Here is a 24,850-nt window from a genome sequence, read left to right as displayed (position 1 = left end):
CAGGGTTTTTCATTTGTGCTTGATTTTTTTTTTTTTTTTTTTTGCCTAGTTGGCGATTGTAGCCAGCCTGTTAAATATGTTAAAATGTACTCAGTACTCTTCATTTTTTTTTAAATACTACAGATTCAAGCCCATGTTACTTTGGCTTCTGGGTAATTCAGTATTTTTTTCCTCTCTTAAATTAAGACAGTTTTTATTTGAAAACCTATGCTTTTTTCTTTAAACTCCTTGTTATAACACCTTTGTGCTGTGACAGTGCGTGTTTGTTTTCTTAAATCTGGTAAATGAACTATGAAATGAGTAGATGTAAAAGAGAAGACTTGCAAAGGCCAGTCAGTCATGCAGCTGCCGTAGAAAACCCCGTGGGGCTTGGGCCTCTAATTTCCAGAGTTGCATAAAAAAAATCTGCAGGATATCAAATTGTGTTTGGGATATGCCATTAAAAAACAAGCCGTTCCCAACTTTATTAGTAGAACCACATTAATTGGTTCTAAAATAAAACTTCCAGATTGAGTGGCTTTGCTTGCATTTGAACATATCTCAGTAAGCGAATATGTCTCAGTGAGTGTGTGATTAAAAGTGAAATGTTCACTCTTATTCACTGCCTTATTGTCTGCCTGGACCCACAGCACTCCCCCCACTACTCCAGCGCTTTGGGTAGGCTCATAAAATGCAACCTTATGGTATGCAAGGATTTCATTCCAGTACGTGTGACTGAGCTTAAGGTAATGGGGAATTCAACCTTAAATGTTCATTTTATAATATGACTGTGATACAGAGAGGAGATGAGGAATAAATACAGAAAAGCAAATTGGATCTGCAATATTTTTATCATTGTTTTTAGAATTCTGAAGTCCCCGCTCTTGATAACATTAACGTAATGCATTGCCGTTTGCAAAAAAGAGCTTGCTTTTCTTTAAAGAAGCTTCTAGGTCTTATTTCGCTGGTTGGTGAAGGGGTAACTACTTCTTTCCCCTCCGTGTCAGAAAGTCCAAACTCTCCAGGGTTCTACTGCTTTTTTTCCTCCGCAGTCTCATCCTTGCTGGGCTGCTGCAGCTGCTGCATGCAGATGTGACCTGTGCTGTATGCTCTCAGGCAGCAATGCCTCCCTAATTGCTGCCCAGCTGGGGGCACAAACTGGTGTAGGTGGAGCAGCATTACCCCCAGCCGAACAAGACTGCTGTAAGAAGTGACTGCTTTTCAGTGTCCCAGCAGCATGAGTCTTCAGTTTGCTCTGATGCATGTTTTTGGTCTTGCCTTGAAGCTCTGCGACTTGTGAAACCTGCCACTTCATCTCTATGCTCTTATTATGACATCAATCCTGTATTTTGGTTTCTGTGGCTAGGCCCAGATGCAGCTCTCAGCTTTGACTTGCTGTGGTGCGTTGCTCCGCAGAGGCCCAGTCTACCTCGAAGGAGAGCCATGTTTTCCTGTTGGAGCTCTCTGCGAGCGCTGTAGCCGTCAGTCATCCAGCATGTGCGTTGCATCTCGGGGCTTTGATCAAGGCCTGCAGCGAACTTGTGTGAAGCTAACAGGAGAGTGCCCAGCCAGCGGGGCTGTGACAGGCACTGCAGCCTGCCGCTGCCTGGAGGTGGAGAGGAGAAGAGAGCTGGGGCTGGTTTGAAGGAACTTGCAGGAAGCTCGTGTCCAGTGGAAGGGACGGTGAAGTTTCTTCAGGTCACTTGGAGACTGAGCTGTCTACCAGCCATCCCACCATTTGTCTGTGGTGCTATTAGCTGCCTGGCAAACAGTAGCTCCATGGACATGACGCTGTCTTGTTTATTTTTTTCTTTAGTGTCACGCAGTCAGACTTTAGGACTGTTGCCAGGGGGATGGGAAGTACCTTCCCTCCCTTCCTGAAGCCCGTGTAGGACCAGAGGATAGCTTTCCTGCTGTTTTTAATCTGCCCTGAAGTACAGCCTGTCCTGAAAAAACTCATCTGTTCCATAAGCAGAGGATACCATAGTGCCTGGAATGGGGTAACAGTGGCCCATTGTTCTGGTCCTACAGAAATCCCGCTGCTGTGAGGCTGGCCATAAACCGCTTCTGTGCTGCAGGGCCTCCCTTCTCCTTGCCCTGTGCCTCTGCTGGTGCTCCACATCCTGGAGCAAGCTGACAGGTCTGTAGGAAGCAGAATGTGGTCAAGAGCCGATGCAGAAGTCTGTGAGCCTCTCTGGGTCTTGCTTCTTACACTTATTCCCTGAGTTCTCCATGAAGAAATTAGAAGCCCTCATTCTTTTGGGAAGTCGAAGACCTGCTGACTGTGGTAATAACGCTTTCCAGTCAGTAGCAGTAAGTTTTATTGCTGGACCTGAATGTGCCAAAACAGGCAAAGATATTGAGTAGACTGTTAGTTGATGGTATTTGTTGCTTGTGTGCCATCTCCTGGACCGTGCTTATGTGTGACTGCTACCACAGCCCAAGATTTATCACATATGCAAGAGGAAAGCGGCTGCTGGTTCCTTATAACGTGCTAACTCTCTTGGTGCAGGACCTCACTGGCTGCATGACATGAATCCCAAAAGTCTGTCCTAACATGTACTTTAGTCTGGCTGTGAAGATGTGTCTGGGTTTGAAAAACTTCTTGTGGCATTGTGTATCTGTGCAGAGAGGAGATTATACTGCAGTGAATGAGTACGTTCCTCTTCTTTCCTCCTTTTCTTCCTTCATCCGAGTTAGTTGTCTCTTGAATTGGAAACCTGCGTGAAATGTTCCCGAGTTCCTCATTGGTAAGGTTCAGAAGGAGGGAAGAGAGCAACCAGGGCCAGAGAACAGAGAAACACAATAGGCTCCAAGGTACTTTTTTTCTTTCTGCATGAGGTCAAAAGGCATGTGAATATCTTCTCCCTATTTGCTTTGGATCTGTTTTCCAAAGGGTGAGTGTTGGTAGGTGCTCCCACAATTCAGATTGAAGTTACTATTGTCTTTTATCTTGCTTCTGTTGAGATAGTTACGTCAAGAGATAATCCTTGCATAACATGACAGTTTTCCTTTCCCTCTGTAGAGGTTAGCGTGCTCAAGCCAAGCTGTGAGCCAGAGCAAAATAACACCAAAAGATTTTACTATTTGGAAAGTTTCTTCCCTCTCTTGAGAGCAGGGGGTTCTGTTTCTGGAGCCCAGCCAGCTTGGGAGCCCCTGCCTTAGCTAGAGGCTTTCCAGGCGCCGTTGGCCTAGCCGTTGGTTTCTGTAAAGCAAAAGGGTGTTCTTTACAGCCCGTGTTCGTGACTCCAGCACCACTGTCAGAAGAGCGATCTCTAGAGACCGTAGGCCAAAAGGGCACTGGCTCCATGAGATCCTACTGGCAAAACAGGAGGATGCGGTGTGCTGTGGTTCTCCTGCAGCGAGTGGGGGAAGTAGCATTAAGAAAAACCAGAGTGGAAAAGCTTAGCTTTCATTTGGTGTTGAGTTTATCTTCCACTGTCAGACCCTCAGCTTTATTTTATGCTTCTGTTGTGTTGGAACAATTGGTGAGTCCTAGCCCCGTTTACAGAGATCAGCGTGCAGCAATTATCTTCACTTGGCAGCTGCTCCGGGTGCTGTTTGAGAGGCGGTGTTGAGCAGCGCGTGGTAGATATCTTCTGAGAGGTACAAGACAGGAACCGTTGCCATCGGAGGGAGGCCAACACACAGGCGGTGGTACGCTGCTCTTCAGGAGAGTAATGAACCCAGTTTTGAGGACTTGAGCCCGTACGGCTCCTCTCCTGTAGGCAGCAGGAGCCTTGTCAGCCATGTGGTGCTCAGCACATGGGCCTGACAGTGGAGCTGCGCTCACCTCCCAAGGGTTCCTCCTGCATCCCCCAGTCTGCCTAGAAAAGAGGGTTTGAGAGGTGGAAGCCATTCTTTGCTGGTTTTACCTCAGCGTCTGTTACAGCACTGGTCCCACGCAGATTGGTGAGAACACTGCGTTGCTGAGAGAGTTTTGGAGTGTTGTGTAACTAAAGTTCAACTTTTTTCCCTTCCTAAACATCTTTCTAAACTTGGTGGCAGGCCAGGCGCTGGGGTAGGGTGCAGAGGAGGATTTCTCTAAGGAAGTTTCCTCTCGCAGACTTTTTAAGCTGTGGTAGGAGGGTGACTAACTGTGGGTACACCCAGACATTTCCCTTTGGACACACCTAAACATACACTTTCCAAGAAGAGGATCATGCCACCTTCCAGTATGGGTGGAGAGAAAATTTAAAGGGAGACAGCACTGCTGTGTCTTGATGTCCATAACTCCATCCCTCCTAGTGTCCCAGGGAGGAATTTTACCACAGCTCTGTCCTGGGACGATTTATGTTGTACTGTTAAAAGTTTTCTTTTTTTTTTTTTTGTCCTTCCTCCGCAGGTGTGCATTATTTGTAGACAGTAGAGGCTGTTGCCTATTTTTACACTCAATTAAATTGTAACTTCATCGCTGGGGCCTCTGCTGCAAGAACTACGAGTCAGGCAATGGTCCAGACTGATTAATTATCAGCTTAATGTCTTTGGCAGAGGCCTTTTGGAGCTGTTGTGGAGCATGGTCAGCGTACTGCTGCACTTTGTGAGGAAAAGTTAGGGGGTTGCTTCTGTGCTGTTCCCTTCGTCAAGCTTGTTCAGTGACAGGATTAGCCTTGGCTGCACAGACTGGCACATGTGAGTAAGAGGTCCAGACTGAATTCTCTGTAGCGCTTCTGGGATATAAGCCTCTGCAGATACGCAACAAATTGTAATATGATTCTTGTTACTGATGTGGAAATGAGTGGGTTGGGCATTTTTTTCTTTTCGGAGAGACTGGTAGCCTGCAAAATTTGGCTTGCAGTATTTTTTCCTTGTTTTGTTAAAAAACAAATCATAAATACTGTGGAAGGATAAAAATGGAAAAGAAATAGTTTCTGCTGCTGAATCAGCTTGAGAGAAATCCATCAGCCCATCTGAGAAACCAGAAGTCGCTTTAGACAGTTGTATCCGCTGTAACCACAATAAGCTACTGGCTGAAGGCTTTTTCCAAACAAGAGCTTGTTTCCGGGGCCCTTCCTGAAACAAATATTTAGTTTTGGTGGCAAAATTCCTACAAATCTCTTTGTGGTAAGTGGGCCTTGAAATGCTGAAGTTGCAAACGTGGAAGTTGTGTCATCCCTGCTACAGGCACCTGCGATCTGAAAATACACTTGCTAAATGTTCCTCTGCTGCAGCGGGTGTGCGTGCAGCCGGCTGGAGAGTGCTTCCTAGTAAGGCTTGCATGTTCCGAGGGTGCTGTTGCCAGCGGATGGTTGGGGGAGCCACCTACTTCTCTCCTAGAAGCTTTTCAGGCATCTCTTATCTCTTCACCGTGTGTTGGTGGGATAAAACCACCAACCACCAAGGTCACTTTGTTGCTGGGAAGTCGAGCAGAGCATCTCCCTTGCCTGTGTAGGTCCTTATTTAACCCTAGCCACTGTACACGCTGGTTGCCAGAAATCAATGACTTGCTTGATGATGTTTGTTTGCAGAGTCTTTAAATAACATACAGTGGAAAAACAACCAAACTGTACAGCGTACAATTAGCTGTTGGCTAATAACTTACTACAAATATCTTTTGGACTTGGTTTGTGTAAGCTCAACTTCCTCTTCATTTTCTATAGAAGTAATAATATATTAAGCTTCCCCAAACCCTGCTGGCACTATGCATGTTAATGTGTAGAGTTACTGAGCTGCAATGATCACAGCATGTTTAAACAACAAGTGTCTATGGAAAATGTTGCTGTGGCAGTGCTGAAATCTGTGGGCTGCAAAAACCACTTCAGACGCTTGCTCCATGCCCAGCAGTTGCCCTGTAGTAAGCTCCGTGGTCTGCAGCCCCGCAGTCGTTCCCTGAGCAACTGCACCACGCTTCTGATGTGTCCTTGCGTCTTCTGGTACATCTGTGGCTGGAGTTCCCGGAGGGGTGAAAGGCCTGGGTGTCTTTCATAAACCTTGACTTCCCACTGTTCCTGCTAAGGACAGCAGGAGCTGGTGGGCTTTGAACGCTTCTGAAAATTTTCCCCCAGCACTTTGTCATGCTTGTGACAATGCCTGGGGTTTTCTTCTTGCACTGCTTCCCTGGACTAGTGCTTCTAACCACAGACTGGTTTCCCACTTCATCTGAAGCGTGCGTGAAAGTGGATGATTTAACATGTGCTGCTTTTAAATGCAGAGATTGGAAAACAGGGTCTGTGTAAAGCAGTACTTGTCATGCAAGGAAGTGCAGCAAACGCCTTCTTGGAGTATCACGGAAAACTGCTTCTTGGACAAACGAGGGGACCTTCAAGAAGCTCAGCTGGGCTTGGCAGTGAGAACAGCTGTAAGAGCCGGGGAGGGCCAGCCCCGGGGTCTGGTGAGCGCTCAGCCTGGCGGAGCCACCTGAGCTGAGGCCGCTGGACTGCCCAGTGCCTGGTGCCCCTCCGGGGGAAGGTGGCCCATGCTGCACGGAGCTGTAGCTTGAGTCTCTCAAGTCACAGGTAGTTCAGCTTCATCCCCTCTCCCCGCCTTCCTCCAACCAGCCTTCCAGCAAGCATCTGGAAACTCAGATTTCACATTGTGAAGTTAAAAGAGGACTGCAAGAGAAATGATGGGAGGTGCTGAGGACTCCAGGCATTGACAAAGGCAGTCAATTTGGTACAGGCTTGATGGGAGGTGTAGAGTCCTGTGGGCAGACCAAGATGAAAGGGGCTGAGAGCAGACGGTGGAGACTGCTTGGAGACTAAAAGGCTGGTAGGGTGGATGCTGGGGCTCTTTGAAATTGTAGTCAGGTTCGGAAGAGGAATCAGGTAAGCAGGTGTCTAAACAGCCTGTAAGTAAAGGCATGCTGCCCTGGAGCTATGGAAATGGAGTGAAGTCTCTTGCTCTGCCGCTGCTTTCAGAGCTTCTTCACTCACCCAGGTAATTGCTGCCTGCACTTGTCCAGGACTGTGCCTTGACTTTAGCAGTGACTTCTAGCATACAGGTTTTTATGCAGCAGGTCTGCTTCTGTCTGACTTCTGTTTCAACACGAGGATTTAGAGTCGTTCACCCTTCTGAGTCTACCCAGGGTTGAAACATCTGGCTGTTTTCATGTTTGTTCTCTGCTAGTGGTTTGGCAGCTCTGCTAAACAAGTGCCAGGCAGCCGCTGGTGTCAGCAAGTGTTGCACAGCCACCAAAGCTCCTAATGTGGCTCCTTGGTGCTGTATGTTTGCGGGGCACTTCTCCGTGGTATCCTGTGCTTGTACCGCGGATATACCATCTTGTACATGCTTCCTAAGGCCAGGGAGCTGGTGGAGAAGGTCAGCTAAGGCTGGAGGTAAACTCTCAAGATTGTAAGAAGCCTCACAGTGCAGCACCTGTAGCAAACTTAGGGAGACGAGCATTTGGCCTGGACTTTGCTTGTGTTGATGCCCATGATAATCCAGAAAGCTCTAGCCACCCGATAATAACACTCTGTTAATGCATGTGCAGAAATTGGTTGGCCAATGTTGCGTTTTTGACCTGAGATCTTTCCTTTTTGCCCTCAAATCACAGGTAAATCTCTTAGACACTGTTCAGCCCTGGGGTTGAATTGCAGGTCCCAGTTGTGTTGCCCTTATCTCTCTGTTCAGACTAGTGCTGTTCATGTGGGCATAGCTGCTATAAAGGGCCAAGTTAAATATGGAAATTATTAAGGCTTTAAGACAGTGGTGTGCCAGCATCTGCATTACATGCTGCTGTTAATCCCAAGAGCCCGAAAGGAACATGAAGACCCAAGCCACAATACAGGAGATGTGCTTGGTTAAACAGACGCACACTCAGAAAGGAATAACATGCTTGAATACGTGGCACTTTCAAAGTAAGCAATCTGCCAGGAATTAACCTATAATGAAGTTTTTACCCTCTCTTCAGCCCGAAGCACAGTTTACCTGTTTAAAAGGAGATGCAGCAGTTGTAAAGTGTGTGAAATATTTCCATGCATAGATCTTTTATTTTTCCATTTTCTATTTCCCCAGGAACTGGCGAACTCTGTCTACTTGGTTATGGAGGTGAGTGTGTGTCTGTCTCTTTTTTTACTTTTCATCTTTCCCTCCCTTTTTCCCTCTGTTTTCATTTTTTAATTTTTATTTAAACTTGTTTTAAGCAGACCAGCTTGTTACACAAATAGTGCTTTCTGCTTGCAGTCTCACCTGTGATGCTTTTGCTAATCTAATCTGCAGCTGCATGCCTTTGAGAACTGGAGCAGTGTGGGTGAAGATAGCAGCCAGGGGGATTTTTCATATTGCTGCTGTCAGAAGGTCGTGCTGGCACAGGTTTAATCAGTCAGACATCTTACACCAAGGGTCAAATGGGTGTTACTGGGTAGCACCTGCTTCAAAGATACACGAGAAGAGAATTTTCTCGACGCAGCCTACCTGCAAAGCTTTTGAATGTTTTCTTTCTTCTGCAGTCTTCACTCTGAGGGCTCATTGACTTTTCTTAATGATGTGGAACATGATGTGAGGAATTTCAGTTTTCAGCCGTGGCTGCTCCCAGGCTTTCCTCAACCAGCTTTCTGGTGGTGTCTCCAGTGGTGACCCTTCTGCTTTTTTTCTGGTTTTATCTTTCTCTCTGTGTGTGTACATGGGTGTGCACGTGCACAAAAGCTAGTTAATGCTGGTGTATCATAATGCAACATAACATTCAGGGGAAATGGGACAGAAGAACCTGCAGGAATGGGGTTTTCCCTGCCAACTTCTGAATACACACTTTGACATGTGTGATTATTTATGTTTAAATACTATGATAAGCCTGCCATCCTAGTGAAGTTTACTGTTTTTACTTTTAATCTTTGATTTGCTTTGCATTAACTGAGCTTTCTATTCTATTTGCAGTACTGTAATGGTGGTGACCTGGCAGACTATCTTCACAGTAAGTAGAACAATATGGAGAATATCCTCTGTATTCAGAAGAAAACACTGACTGTTTTAGCTCATTAAAGTTGCTGGGGTTTGTGGAAGATCTAAGTAAGCAGATTGTATATCTTTTTTTAATTCCTGCAAAATAAACAGAGTATCACTGCTTCTCTTCTAAGAGGTTCACCCTTGATAATCATTTGAAAACTAAGAATCCATGACAATAAAAGCTAGTATTGTAGTCTTTCCTATGTAGGTCAGTGGTGACTGTTGTCAGTAGCTACGTATTTTAGTTACAATGGACTTGCAGATTAAACATATTTTAACAGTGCTAGGGATGTGGTTTGTCTTTTTCTACTAACTTCAGGGTCTTGGAGAACATAGCACAGGTATCTGTGACTGTGGTGCCTTGAAGAACCTTTTGGTGAGACTGAAGTGTGCCTTTGCCATCAAACCGAATGAAACATGCTTTGCGTGTTATCCTGCTGTATTGCTGGGACTCAGGCTTCAATCTCCCAAGCTATTTTTCAGCGCAGCCCAGGATCCTGGCCTATGTGAAAATCACATTGCACCTGAGTACCTAAGTGGTAGGAGGATAACATGTTGAACAAGTTGCTTAGCTGCAGTCAGACACAGCCCTTATTTTCTGTTGGCCTGACAGTGGTTTGTTTTTTTTTTCTTTAAAGTAGCTTTCCTGTTGTTTTGTGTGTTAACTAGAAGATCACTAAATGCGGAGAGACAACTTTAATCTCATTTCTGGTGTGGCTCTGGGTCATGGTTAAACAAAGTTTGCTCACATTGTTCAAATTAAAAGCTAGTCAGCTGGATAATACTTCAGGCTCCTTATTTAAGGTACATGATGTCTAGAAATGGCAAAAATTGAAGGATTAAAAGCTGAATTTACATTTGCCCTGCAGCTAGTGTTGGTATCCCTAGAATGATTGTTTGGGGCTTGATGCTAGTATGTTGCACTCTATTCATTCAGGGTAATGAATTATGTTTGTGGACTTAATTTTCAGAAAGAATTTAGTACTTGAAGGAAAATGAAGGAATATTCTGCCTTTCATGTATTTTGCTTGTTTAAAATGTGGGTGATGTAGAAGTGACAGGCATTTGTTTTTTTTAAAATCCAGGATTAGGGTGCTTTGTCTTAGATAAGTGATGGAGTTTTGCATCTGTTGGGTATTGCTGTGCTTTAAAAGGAGCATCTTTGGTGGTGGTGAAATGCTGTTATGAATACCAAGTGAGAATGGTTTTGTATTTGATACCTTCTTTTTTTCCATGAATACAAGTGCAAATTTTAATAATGAAATGCTTTTAAAAAATAGTCAAACTTCAGTTTTACCAGTGTGGGGGCTTTGAAAGCTAAAGTTTTTAGCTTTCATGCACATGAAATGAACATTGATGTTCAAGCATTGGGCTATGCACTCTTGTTAAAGCTGCATATGTAAACGAGAACACAGCTTCTGGCCAAATGATTTGTAGAAACATGGGTTTATAGAAAATCTCCCTGTCCATACTACTGCTTCTATGTGTCCATTGTTGTCTTCTCCCTTCCACCACCCCCACCAAAAAAACGCCACCAAATGTGAGGCGTACTGTGCAATTAGCTAGGCTATTAATACAGCTCCCTTCCTTGTTTATCAAATGAGATTACTCAGGAAATTGGTGGCTAGTTTGAGAAAGTGATGATGAATTCTATTTTCCAAATAAAATTCAGTTTTACCCCAGTTTGGTTTGTTTGAGTGTTGCCTGGGGTAGGGTTTGATCCTTCTTTGCTTGAGTTAATTTGAAAAAGTTACTTTCAGCTCCGTTTTTACCAATAAAATGTTTTACCTTGACAGCTGTAAAGAGTAGCTGTTGTGACTGGGAAATTGGTGCTTACTTTTATTTTAACTCTTAACACCTGTGTGCCAGTTGCCAGTAAAGAAAACCCAGCAGGCACAGATTTCCAGAGGGAGCAGTCAGTAAGGGACTGCAGCAAGAAAGTTAGTTACTCCCATTACTGCAGCACAGATCTGGGTCTTCCAGATCCCAGAGTCTAGATACAACTGTCAGCTTTTGTGTCACATGGCTTTTTCCATTCCACCACATGCTCCTTTGGGATATCTCTTCTCCCAGCTTCTGCAGGTGCTTGGGGTGCTTTTGATGATAATGATTTTTTCCTGAAAGTTCAGGTTTCTTCCAGGGTATTTCACTGGTACGCAGGAGGCTCATCTCGATTGAGCGGTTATTGTGCTGCTTCAGTTACTTTAATAATTGTGTGATGGTATTTAATTGCAACATCTACTTTCCCACTGACTCCTCAGACGTTTTTGCTGGTAGTTCCTGTAACACTTATGCAAGCTGCGCATGCAAATCCCCTGTTTCTCATTGAATGAGATGCTTGTAAGCTTCCCAATCCATTCTGCCCTCTAATTACAAGCATTAGGCAATATGGTAATTCTGTGTTGAATCCAAAGGCACTCTAATTCTCCTTGTCTTCATAACTGGAAGACGTGCGTGTGTGCACGTTTCAATGCAATGTGCTTTTCAGCTGGGTTACGCTGTCAGTCAGCCCCATCTCTTTGATACAACCCAAGGTTGTGTGTATTCTGCTGAGCATAACTTCTGCGGTGTTGTTCTTTATAGGTACAATGTGATTTCCCTTCTGATAGATCTGTGGATGTTGCTTTCATTTAAAGCCTGTCATAGGGTATGTTTTGAGCTGAGAGTGGCAGATTGCTGCTGTGTGTGGTAGAGCTGTGGGAAGTGTTGCAGAAGTTACCGTCCTTGGTACGGGAGTAACTGGAATTCTGTGGCCTTGGGTACTCGGGAGGTCAGAGCAGGCTAATCTAAAATGTTTTCTTAAATTCTGAGAATTGGCATTGACACAGGCTGTTACAGACAGTTCATTAGTTCATGTTCATGACCTTCCTTAAAGCTGCTTGTTGGAGAGCACATCTCTTGAAGAAAACTTCATGTCAGAGCTGCGCATTTCTTGGTTTGACCACGGCACGTGGAAGGAGCTGTGATCTAATTCATTCCAAGTGGTGTGGGGACCCCTTTGCAAACAAGAGGTGTGAGGCACTGCTGTGTAACTTTTCACCCTCTACAGCTAGGTAATTAAGAATATCTATGGTAAGACTCGGCCTGTCTGAAGTAAGTCTTCTGACTTGTACAAAGACTTCACAGGAGTCTCACTGGCCATGTTCTGCATGGGTGGAACTGGGGGAGTTACAAGACGGGCCCCAAATAAATCAGCTTGGTCTCGGACTTCAGCATGATTTGGATTGGGCCCGTGTTAAGGAGATACTTGTGGCACCTGTGGGTAAGAGGAGAAGTTCTTTTTCCTAAACAACTTTTCCGAAATGGTGTTGTCATGTAACATCAGCAGGAGTACTCCAATGCATCTACCCTTGGATCAGCTGACAAAGGCTGTTTACCACAGGTTACCTGGCAGGTTGAACATCTCAGCACAGGCTGACCAGGGCACTTTTTAGGTGGTTTCATCCTTTTCCTTAGCCTCAAGAGCTATGAGGCATGCGGTCCCGCACTGGCCCGCAGTAAATATTTGCTCTGATCTACTGACCTGTGTAGCTGCCGTCCCCAAGGCAGTAAGCCGAGTGCCTTGTCACTGAAGTGGAGCCCATGAAAATAAACACAGGGATATTATTACTTCTCAGTAATGGCAAAGTAAAGCTTGTGAAAGAGCGTTCTCTGCAAGAATGTGTTGCTGACTGCAGACCTCCATGGGGATGCCCAGACTTCAGTGCGGGCTTAGTGTTTTGCCAGTAGTTTTCTGGTGAAGATGAGAGATGTCCCCTTTCTGGGGGGACAGAAATACAAGTTCCCTATTTGGGATATAGCAAAGAAAGTGAGTTGTTTTGTTCTCCATGCTTTTTTCTTTTTTTTTTCTTTTTGGTGGCACTTATATTGAATGAGTCTTCTGTATCTTCTCCCTCCCTCTGCCAACGGTAGCCGGTCTAGAAGATCTTTTTGTGGACCAATACCCTGAAGTCGCTGGAAGTGTCGGTTGTAATTATGTCTCTGTCCTTCAGTTGCTGCTGTCACACAGTAGACTGATGGGCTGAGTGTGAGAGATAAGGACTTTCTGGTTTTCTGTGTTACAGTCTGTTTGATAATGGAGGGAGGTAAAAGGGTATGCCCCTACACTCCCCAAGTAACTACTGTCCCTTCTCTGTTACTGAGGGCAGCGTCTCAATCTTACAGTCCTGCCTTGCTGCACTACCTGGATTCGTGAGATTTAATGCTGTCAGAGGATCCAACAGCCCTCTGTCTAATTTTGCTGCGCTGCAACATGGTGGCTCCGCTATGCCACAGCTGATGCACTGGGGGAATCTCTCTGCAGGCTGAAGACACCAGCTTAGATTTTGCCTGTGTTAGGAAAACAACACCTTTGCAAGGCTGAGAGCTTCATACAGACGTCTGTGAAGTAGAAAAGCCTAAATTCTGCAGAAATCTCTAGCTTAGAGGCCCTACTTTATTTCGGTGAATGGATTTTTCTCATCTTGGTAGCAGTGTTGTTGTTGTTTTCAGTATAGAGTTAGAGTTCACATTAAGGAGGCTTAGCTGGTTTGCTGAGGGATGGTGGCTAGTGCTCTGTTAGCCTTGTAGCCACCAAATTATATAAAGGAGAGGGTAATGCCTTAAAGATGTGGCATGCTGTTGGGACGGCAGGTCAGAACAAGGCTCTCAACAACATTGTTTCTCTGCTAGAGGCAGAATGTATTTAGCCAGGAGTTTGTAATTGCCTGCTAGCTTAATAATGTTAAGAAGTGCAGAGTTTCAAGTCTTGCTTCGTGTTTGGGGGAAGATGAGGCAGCCTGTTCTTTCCTGGGCCTGAGCTGAATTGGGTGAAAAACTTTGTAATTCTTGCTGGCTTGTTTAAAGATGGTGTTTTAACCATTCTTGAATAGATTACCCTGAATAGGAATTGCAGAAATATTGCAGAGATGGTTTTTTTGGAGAGAAGATTGAGCACAGCTAAGATGCTGAACCTTTAACAGACGGAGAATGGTACAGAATTGACTACACTGATACACTTCAGCAGGAGGTTGGGGAAAGCCTTGTTAAAGATGAGGCAGCACTTTTTTCAGAAGATGCAAGTGGGTTTAGGAGACTTACATCTGAGCTGCCTCTTAATATCCTTAAAATACTTTCACAGAATCTCCCTGTCTTGCAGAGGAGTCTCTTGAACTCCAGCTGAGTGCCAGTTCATGAGGAAAAAGGCCCAGTGAGGGAAGAGAAACTCTATATACATGTGCACTGGTCTCACGTGTATGAGTCCAGGACCAGCTGATAGCTGTGGTCACATTTCAGCTCTGCTTGTGCCTCCTTCTAGAACAGTGAGGTTTGGGAGTGGTGGGAGTTTATTTTCTATTCTAAGTGCTGTTTAACTTATCTGTGTCCCTTGCTGTTTCCCATGCACATATTTTAAAAGTTAGACTTTTAATTTCCTGTGTTGTGTTAAAGTTGTGTGCAACCTCATCTGTGTTTTCTTAAGGATTCCTCCCTTCTAGCTGACTAGGTACAGTACCATTTTGAAGCTCCTGCCAGCTTGTTTTAAGGTCTTACTAGAAAACAGCTGGAAAAACACTAATAAAGTCCCAAGTAATTTACAGGGACCTTTTACAAAAGAAATTATTTTACTCGAGTGGAATGGTGCTTTCTTTAAGCCTGACTTGCTCGGTGACTGACAAGGAGGCAGGCTGGTAGCACTGTTGGTCCTGGGGTTTGTTCAGCAGGCTGCTCCCAGCTTTGGCAAGAGTTTCATACGTATAGTTCTTAAAATAACGAGAGCTAATGTCGCATCGCTCTGATTAGAAGAGCCAGTTGAACATTATTTTAATCCCTTCAATGTTTATTTTCACACCACAGTGCTTGGGAAGCCTGTACCTCAGGAGAGTGCAGTTCAGAGCTTCCATATTTGCAGATTTTGGTTACTAATACTAAAAAAGAAAAAAAAAGAATGCTTACAAAAGCATTCTGAGATGTTCTTGCTGCTCTTTGCTACCGATGGATGCAAGATGGAGAGTGTCAGATGACAGTTTGCAGGGGCCGTTTGGTAGGGGTATGTTGTTAGGTATTGGACTGTGGTTGACCCTGACACTGGGTTTGGGATTAGAGCTATGGTTTGGTCTGGTGGGTGATGATGCACAAGGGTTAGGCCTAGACTTGGACTTATATCCCAAAGTTACAGATCCCTGCTGGCCACGTACCCTGACTGTCTGAATTTAACCTACCAAGCCTTTCCAGGTCCAGCATGAGCCTTAATAATTCTTGCAGGCATAAATCCTGATCCTAACTGCCTTTCCTCTTAGATATAGTCTTTGTGACCTTTACAGAATCACAGAATCACTACAGTTGGAAAAGACCTGTAAGATCAAGTCCAGCCATCAACTAACCCCACCATGCCCACTAAACCATGTCCCACAATGCCTCATCCACACGTTCCTTGAACACCTCCAGTGATGGTGACTCCACCACTTCCCTGGGCAGCTTATTCCAGTGTCTCACCACTCTCTCAGTAAAGAAATTTTTCCTAATATCCAGTCTAAACCTTCCCTGGCGCAACTTGAGGCCATTTCCTCTTGTCCTGTCAATAGACATAGTCTTTGTGATAAAGCTCTGATCTTAGGTATCCAACAGCTATCGACCATAGCTCAAAGGTAGCAACCTTCCCACTCCTGGGGCCACAGGCTCTGCCTAGTGCTTGCCTAGATCTGGCTGGCAGCTCTTGCTGAGGGAAGCCCTGAACCTCACCAAATGTCACTTTTGGACCCAGGTGATAAACCAAATTCAGTGCCCGCCACTGACCTGAGGTCACCATGAGGGACTTGGGGCTGAAAACAGTCCTGACCACCGAATAAGCTGGGAATGCAAGTGTTCTCCCTTGTCGCCTGTAGGAATCATTCAGAAATGGTGTGTGGAGAAAAAAACGCCATTGTGGAAATAAAAATGACAAATTATGGCTAATTGCTGTGGAGAATCTGCCCTCTGGGCTCTTCAGAGAACTGGCATTGTAATTTTTTAATCTGTGGTTATTTTTGTTCTTCTTTCCTAGCTATGCGGACGCTTAGTGAAGACACCATCAGGCTCTTTCTCCAGCAGATAGCAGGTGCCATGAAAATGCTGCACAGCAAAGGCATCATCCATCGGGACCTGAAACCACAGAATATCCTCCTTTCTTATGCTGGAGGCAGGAAATCGAATCCCAACAACATTCGCATAAAGATCGGTAAGACCCCGTTACAAATGTCACCCTAAGCGCTCTCAGGAGAGTTTGGTGATGGGTAAGTGGCAAGCCTCAGCCTTTCTTTGGGGAACTGTCTAGGAGGAGGAAAGAATTGCTGCACTTCTTAAAATGCCCTAATGTTTTTCATCTTCCTCGCTTAGTTCCTCTGCTAGACGTAACCTTCAGCTGGCTCCAGGCAGCAGGAGCAAGAGCTTTCTGCTCTGCCAGGACACAGGCTAAGAGAAAGGAGCTGGGCAGCCTTGCTCCACTTCCAGCTGAACCGTGCCTCCCTTGGTAAAAACAAATACCACCCTGCCCTAACTGGCTCATAATCTCCAGGTTTACCAAGAAATGAGCACCTGTTGTGACTTTTACCTGAATTCTATTAACAGCTGAAGACAAATATTGGTGTCTTAAGGCCTGAAACTAGCTGCTGGCCTTAGAGAGCACAGTGGGAGTCAGGGACACCAAAAACCAGGCGTTTCCTCGCTCCAAACAGAGGCAGGCCTCTCGGCTGTACCTTGGAGAAATTCACTTCTTGCACATTAGGCAAGTGGCACAGATGGACCAGTAGCTGGGCCAAATGCTCCAGAAATCCAGTTACAGAGCATGTATATCCCCTGTGGTCCCTCAGAAATGAGTGCTGGATGATATCACCCTCAACACATGGACTTCTATGTTACAGTTCACAAGCTGAAGCTGACACCAGTTGGATAAAATATTCCTTATCTGAACCCTGTGCTGTGGAGAAAGTGTTAATGCTTTCATTCAGCTGAGAAATGAGGTCCAGTGGAAAAATTTGAAATGTTGCTGCCCATTTGGCTGAAGCATTTTGGTTTTTTTTTGAGAAGTGCAGAGTTATCTGGAAGGTGGAGGTGACTGGGAGCCGCAGATGTAGGCAGGAGAGCTGCGGGCATGGCTGCTCTTAGGTGTGATGTACCCTGCAACCCCTCCCTCCCTCTTCCCTGGGAAGTACATGGTCCAGGGAATAGCTAGCCATACCAATTCATTAGTGACAGATGACAGTGTAAACAGCTGTGTCGATCTCCTAGCTTGAAATATCTGGTAACCTTGAGAGAACCTCTAAGTATCGTGTGATCAGATACTGAGTAACCTGCAGAGGTAATTCATCTTGGTATTCCTTGCCCCTGGCCTTTCTAGCCACCAGGTGAACTATGGCTCAGCTTTCTGTCTTCCGTGCTGGGGTTAGCGCTGTTGAAACTCTTCTAAAGAACAGAGCAAGACCGCTTTTAGTAGGGCTGGTCTAGAAACGTGGGTGGTGGTGAGTAGTAGTTTCTCTTGGATGTCTGTTACATCGCAGTCTTTTCAATGGAGGGGAACTTTCAGTTTCCCAAATTTAAAAGTTGAAATAGCAGCAGATGAACTAGCTAGTATGAACTGGCATGCCCTCACCAAAGTCAAGAGAGCTTTACCATGTTCCAGCAGCTGACATTTTGGAGTGCAGGCAAATGGGTACAGGAAGAAGTGGCTGTTGGTCTTTGAAAAATGGGTGGGAGTTTGTGCTTCTGAATAAATTTTTGTGGCTTGGTCTATTCTTGTGTCTGCAATGTGCATTAATAACTAGCACAAGGATGTTACTGCTCGAGAAGAGAGCTATCAAAGCCTTGCTAAGGTGGGGTACTTCACTTGCTGCGAAGATTCATGGGAAGTGAAAGGAAAGTAGGGGCAATCAACTGGAGAAGGTGCAAGCTCTCTAGAACTGGTGTCTGATCCTGACCTACCTCTGTTTCGCTTTGTAGCTGACTTTGGGTTTGCCCGATATCTGCAGAATAACATGATGGCAGCGACATTGTGTGGTTCACCAATGTACATGGTAAGTGTGTTTTGCCTACACGTTTTTCTGTATTGTTTTTGCTTTGCCCCCCAGAAGCAAGGCTTTGGTTTTTGCTAGTTTTTCCTCCAAAGGTGAAATATTATGTACTTGTCAGAAACCAGCTATTACACAGGGAGACTTCATAAAGTTCTAGCTGCTGGTAATGTTGGATAACAGGTGCCTGTGTTATCTAACTTTCAGGTCAGCTGTTGATAAATAAAACTGAACAAGACAGGGTATTGACTGCTGTCTGCTCCCAGAAACTGCGTCTTCCAGAGGGAACCAGGGCCTTTCCACTGAAGGCATTGCAAAATGAAATCTATTTCCTCTGCTGGAAGCAAAGCAACAACAAAAGAGAGTGAGGGCTGGGGTGATATTTCACACATCTGACTATATTTGAGGTGTTGCTTCCTTGGAGAGGAACCTCAGTAAATCACTGCTTCAGCAGGCTCTTTTGAGACAGAGTGGTTCCACAAGCCTGCTGTCACCTCAGGCTTTGCAGTCGTTTTTGCTAAGGCCATAGCATCAGGAGCAAGGTCCCTGTTTAACAGCAGTTTTGTAAAATCTCCAACTGTTTTTAGCTCTTTGGTCTTGCAAAATCCCTTCAGATTTATGGACCTATGCAGACAGAGATTTTTGCCATTCTGGCTAACTTACTAACTTGCTGTACAGCTCAGCAGATGAGTGTAAATGGAGCTCACCTGCTTCTGTTTGCAATTTATGTTTTGTGCTTTTCCACTCCATAACCCTCCTCCTCCTCCTCCCACTAATTCTTTCACCAAACCAGCTGCTTCCAGGATGACTTCTTAGCTTGTGAAACAGATGTGTTTAAAAAACAAACTGATCCCTTCCACTCCCTTCATACTTTCCACTCTGGGACCAGGATGTGAGGAGGTGATCTCTTGTTTCTGCTCATGGTAGCAGTCCAGATCTCAGTGTCGCATCAAGTCAGTGAAATTAAAAATGACAAAACCAGGCTGGAAATAAAAACGTCAAAGCCAGCCGTGTAATAGTTCCTGGGGACGTGGGTGTCTGAGCTCAAAATAAAAAGATGATGTGGATCAATTTAGGTTGAAGTTTTTACAAGTGCCCTGGGGGCAGTAGGCACCTGATTTTGAACATGGTCTAATCCCCTTGAAGTTTTCTTTTTGTCTGTACTTTTTGGGTGGAGTTAGGCTGGACTGTGCTGCACTGCACAGGGGTAGCGTGTTTAGTAGTCTGTTCCACAGTACTAACTCAAGCAAAACAGATTTCCTCTCTCTCCCTTTTTTTGAAGCCTGATGTTTGTTTGAGCTATGCTATATGTGAAGATGATGTAATTTTTTTCTCCTGTGAGAGCTTCCCGAATTGTCTATTTTTAGTGGTACTTTTTCTTTCAGAGTCTCTTGTGAAAGTAAATGAAAACACCCAGCTTATTTTTTGAAGGGTCTGGAGGAAGCTAGTGATGACCTTTTTCTATTTTATCTTTTTATTTTAAACAACTCTGGACATTACAAGGAATCTCAGAATGTTTCGTATTGTTCTGTTTCTGATGGGTTTGAAGAAAGATGGGGAGGGAGGGTTCAGTTGGGATTTAGGGGGTGTTTGAAGTCTGTCCCTACTGCTATTGTGGATCTTGTGTGGTAGCCCTGGGAACATCTTCTGGCAAGGCAGGCCCTTATTCCCTGCTCTAGCTCCTAGCCCATTGCTGTTCTTTTCATTTTGCTCTTTTTTAAAAGAAAGGTATTTTACCCACACCAGAATGAGCTTTCTGTCTGAACCCTGATGTGATCCATGTCACGTGAGACTTCAAACCTCCTTGTGCAGTTCTTGTCCTGCTTCCTTGGCTTTGTTTGGTGTCATGCCTGCTTCTCTTAGGGACAGACCAAGCTCCTGTCCACAACTTGTTTGTAGCCATTTTTTTCCTGTTACACGTGGCCCTTACTTCTAACAGAGCTAGAAGATTGATCCTGTTCCATGATGGCAACACTGCGATGAAATCTGTTGTTATAAACACGTGGGATTAGCAAGTCTGCCCTTCGGTCCCTCTCCTTCTGCTGCCGCTCCTAAGGCACGCTGCCTCCTGAGCCACAGGACTTTGTGGGCTTGCACCATCTCCAGCTTCTGGAACAAGCCTGGGAGGGAGCAACCGAGGGCATGGTGTGAGATTAGAAACCAGAGTCTGAGGCACAGCAGGGCTCAAGCTGTTGGACTGAAAGGCACAGATCTGCCTTTGAACCCAAACTGTGACCTTGGCAGCAGGCTCTGGAGCATAATTAATATGCTGCCATCTTAGGCTAAATGAGGGAAGTGCATAAGTGATGCACTCAGGATGGAGGATGAAGCTTACTTGTGCAGCATGAGCCTTTGCTTTTCTTGATCTTACCTGTTTAGTTTATAAGATCTGTCTGTGCGATTTCAGCGAGGCTGCTTCTGAGCACAGGTGGATCCAGCAGAAAATGGTATGCTGAGAAGGGAAAGTACTGAGTTGGCCCAAAGTAGCGAAACATCATCTGGTATTTTTTGTCTGACTGAGCAAAAGTCTCTGTTTCCCCCACTTAGACAGGGAGTTGGCCCTTTCAAGGTAGCGTTACAGTTGTCTTGGGAGCAAATCTTTCATGGTTATTGCAGAATCTAGCTCAGGGTATTTTAAAGCATAATAGTGGCGGCTTTTTCTTTCTTGCTGCTGCTAAAAAAGTAAAGCTAAGTCTTTTATAAAACAGATTTCTGTTCTCTCCCAAAAAGGCACCAGAAGTCATTATGTCTCAACACTACGATGCCAAAGCTGACCTCTGGAGTATAGGAACCATCATTTATCAGTGTTTGACAGGAAAGGCTCCTTTTCAGGTGAGTTGCTTAGACCTAATGTTTCTGACTCTCTTGCTTTTCCCTTTTTTTCCTTTTAATCCACTTACTCTAAGCCTTCTGTCATCTAAAATATTAACTTCCATAGATCCAGCCTCCTGGAGGTCTGGCTGTCCAACACCTTGACAGTGTGGTGCTTAAAAAATCAGTTCCTATTTACAGCTGTACTCGGTGTATAATTTATAATTATAATTCTGTGGGGTATGGAAGGACAATAAGGAGGATTGTAATTGCAAGTTAATGTTCAGGATGGTTTGGTGCTAACTGGTCTGTTGCAGCTAAATTGACTTCGGTTTTAGAGCAGTTAAGTAAGATCTTATCAAAGGATCTTATCTGTCATCTCATGGCAATCCTTTCCAGCCTGAAATGTTTATGTTCATCAAGTCCAAACCCCTCCAAATATAACACAGTCCAGTAGAACTCCACCCTGTAATTTATGCCATAACTTCTGGATGAGCTAGAGCATATCTTTTGTGAAAGGCATTCTGTGATTTTAAATTTCGGAATGATGGAGAATTCATCACAGCCTTATGCAAGCTGCTTCAGGATTACTTTGTGTATTTTTAATCTTATATATAGCTGCAGTTCATCTGAACTCAGCGCATTTTTCTTGTTACCAATCATTAGTGTGCCACACTGCGTATTACTTTTCTTCTTCCATGCTGAATGAGATCTGCAGACTCTCCCTTGCAACCGCTACTTTAAAGTACTCTACTTGTCAGTTTTTTTCCCTTGCTGTCTTAACAGCATAGCAGAGAGATGCTTGAGTTGCTGATACTTCTTTGCTTCTCTAATGTGTGAGCTCTGTAGAACTCATCTCTAATCTGTGGAAAAAGACCAAACTTCGAATTTGCATGCTGATGTGTCAGCTGATGCCAACTCTTCAACTTCCTAGATCAGTTAGGGCAAATGTGAACTGTGGCCCTCTTTTCTCATGTCTTGACATGACAACCAATCAACCAACAAAAAAAAAAACAACCAAAAAAAAAAGTCAGTTGGGGGGAAATCTATGCTCACGTAGTAAGGCAAATTTTATGAACTGCAGGACTTTCTGAGCTTTAGTTCCACAGCTCTTTAGAATTTCACACAAGACCTGGAATGTTTATGCAGTTACATCATCAGGAAGGATAAAGTGAATTCTGAATCTCTTGCAGGAAAGAGTGGGCAAATATGGAAGTAAACTAATGATGTGTTTTGGTTTTGTCTAGAGCCAAGAACACTTTTCTCCTTCAGGGTAATTTTTTTCCCTGCTGCTGTAAGACTCACAGTGCTTTGTATTCTGTCCACCAGCTTGCTCTGTATTTAGAGCAAGACTTCATTTCCTTTGCATATTTCTTTTTTTATAAACACCCCTACAAGTACACTGAAACTTCTGAATGGCTCCTGTTTACTGGCTGCACCCACTTGTCAGTGTTGGTATCTTTGTTTGAGAGGAGAAAATGGCTGTTAGGATAAAAGAAAATAAATATTTGTGCATTAAGAAAAAAATGCGGGGGTGGAAAAAGCAAGCTTTGATTCTGCATGCATAGGAGAGCTTTGCACTTGTTCTGTCTTGGTGCCTTTTAGTCTTTAAAGGTACCTTGATACTGTACTCATTCAAATTATTTAGTTATCATTTAATGTGATGACTTATCATAGGTATTCTTAGCTTAGTAGCTCACATACAACCTTGGGGCATCTGATTTCTTTGAAAAGAATTAGGTGGCTTTTATCATCGGTCATTGCAGCATGTCACAGAAATGTTCTGAAAACATCTGTTCTTTATAGAGAAGATTTTTTCACAGGAAATAAAATTGAATACCAGTCAGCTTTATTCAGCTCTCCAGCCAAGGTTTTGAAAGGGCAGATGGTCAGAAAACCATCAGCTCTCTGTCTATATATGTGTCCTTGGGCTCGCACAGAGGTGAGAGCAGTCCTGTATGCCCGTGTCCCTCTGGTTGAGGCACAGCGATACCCTGCCTTGCCGTGGGCAAGGAAGGGACATTTTGATCCCTGCCCAACAGGTCCTGATCCTTGCTTTGTGCTTGCCTGACTGGATAACTTCTCTCTTTCCCATATGCATCCAAGATTTGTTGGGCTGGGGACAGGTGTCATTTGTTTCTCTATTTTAAATTTTCCCCACGCCCTTTCCCCTTTTGGGGTTTGTATTTTGAAGCAAAATGCCAGGCCCCATTTGTTACTGCAGTAGCAGCTGTGGATTTGTTTGATCAGGGAGAGAGAAAAGCTCAGCCCAGATGGTTGTCTGTGCACCATCTATTTGTTTTGACCATGTGTGTCACAAATTGCCTTCTCCTAGCTGTGAGTTTCAGGTGAAAGAAGCCTGTCTAGGGCATATGTTGGAAAGCTAGTTAAAGGTTAACCAGCTTTATTTCTTTGTTGGCATGACCATGTTGTAAGAATTTGCTGATGGACGCTGAGCAGGCTAGAAGCTATTGTTTGCAGGGCTTTCAGGAGGAGAGAGGGGTAGTGGACAGAGGTGATGGGGAGACCATGAATAGGAATGAGTGCTTTTGGGAGGGACATCTGCAAATGGGTGGGGAGACAACAGGCTGATTCCCACATAGTGCCACCAGCAGACCCAGTTATACGAGGCAGCCAGGAACTGGATTTCTGATGCCAGCCTCTTCAGGCTAAATCCTCACTGTGCCTTCCTTCCCAGACTGGCAAGGACAGCCCCTTGCCTCTGTCTAGCTTTGATTCCTGTGGGAATCTGGAGCACGGTGGCGTGAAACATGCTGCATTTGGGCTCTCTAGCTGTTCGCTGCATGAGCCAATTGGGCACCTTCATGAGGATGCAAACCAAAAGGACTCCAGTGTTATCTGTGGTGAGGAGGAATGAGCCGTCTAAAAATAAAATAGGGCTTCAGGGGGCTGGGTTAGATGGAGAAAAGATCAAATGTGTGGAAAGGCTGAGGCAGCTGTCAATCCAGAAAGTGCTTGTAAATCAAGACAGAGATGTGTGTATGGGTGTGATTTCTAGCTGTCTCAAAGTTAAAATTAACTATAGCTGGGTCACCCGAGGCAAATTCCCAGAGCCATTCCTGTCCCTTCCTTGCCTCACTGCGCACAGACAAGAAAGAAGCTGCTGATGCTCAGATGTGAACAGTTGGTGGGATGGCTGGTGAAGCTGTCTTAAGGAGCTTTTTGTATTAAACATGCCCATAAACAAAACAGTGAGACTGTCATAGGGATGAGATTAATGGGATTTATAATCCCTATAAACAGATTTGCTGAGCACTGTATTAATGTGGAATTGTTAATTTGCCTTGCCTAATAAATGGTTTGCACTTGCATCTCTTCATTTCTGTCGCTGAGGACAGGACTTGAACAGTGGGTTTTGTGGTCTTGCTGACCGGAACTGGGAAGTACCTCAAGAGTGTAGTGGTTTTCTCTTGTCCTCACCTGAGCTGAAAAGATTGGGACTCAGTGCCCACCATGAGGTGATGTAGGCTGTGACAACCAGAAGCAAAACTGGAGGCAGGGAAGAAAAAGATTTATACAAGGTCTAAAATATCTTCCAAAAGCAATCTAGTACTTGTCAGATGATGTTTTAAATATGATTAGAGTTAAATGACCTCAATCTCTTTTTTTTTTTTTTTTGTGGGGGAGGAATCTCACTGTTCCTGGTGGTTTCTGTTGTGTGACCCCTTTAAAAACTGGGCAGCTCTTGGTAAGCAGACACACAGCCAAGCACATGCTCTTTGTGTCAGAGCTGTCTCTGGTAGTGGCATGGGTCCACTTGGACATCAGATCCTGCTAAGGACCATGAAACCTGGTTGTCTGCTGTCTAAGCCTTTGTGTGACACTTCTAGCTGCTTTACGGACATGGTGCTCTGTGTCTGCGGGAGAGTGAGCTGGGGAGCAGGGAAATGACAAGAGAGGTAATGCAAGTTTTGCTGCCTGGTCTGGCAGCTCTGAAAGAGTTAACCTGCCTGCGTATGTTCTCATCCCAGCTAGCTGCTAGGTGAAAAATTAATTTCTAAGCCTGGTGTACCAAGTCCACTGCTTTATTTCTGGGTTAATTCTGCCTGTATAAGTATTAGGATTATGTATCACTTAAAACAACTGCTATGTTGTGAAATGGGCCTTGAGGAAGACTAGGGAAGGGAGGATTTTATATCCAG

The 24,850-nt window shown here is 44.6% G+C and overlaps 1 protein-coding gene across 1 annotated transcript in view; it reads left to right on the top strand.

Annotated features, from left to right (window-relative positions):
- ULK1 (unc-51 like autophagy activating kinase 1) overlaps positions 1–24,850 on the top strand; it is an 82,013-nt gene that overhangs the window by 8,365 nt on the left and 48,798 nt on the right. The window contains exons 4-8 of the mRNA XM_059827619.1: positions 7,933–7,965; positions 8,791–8,827; positions 15,878–16,051; positions 17,809–17,882; positions 20,607–20,708. Of these exons, the coding sequence (XP_059683602.1) occupies positions 7,933–7,965; positions 8,791–8,827; positions 15,878–16,051; positions 17,809–17,882; positions 20,607–20,708 (420 nt within the window). The remainder of the gene's footprint in view (positions 1–7,932; positions 7,966–8,790; positions 8,828–15,877; positions 16,052–17,808; positions 17,883–20,606; positions 20,709–24,850) is intronic.

The sequence above is a fragment of the Gavia stellata genome, chromosome 21 (genome assembly GCF_030936135.1).
Source record: "Gavia stellata isolate bGavSte3 chromosome 21, bGavSte3.hap2, whole genome shotgun sequence".
Taxonomy (NCBI): Eukaryota; Metazoa; Chordata; class Aves; order Gaviiformes; family Gaviidae; genus Gavia; species Gavia stellata.
The sequence above is the reverse complement of the archived record's forward strand: the minus strand, read 5'-3'. Positions and strand labels throughout refer to the sequence as shown.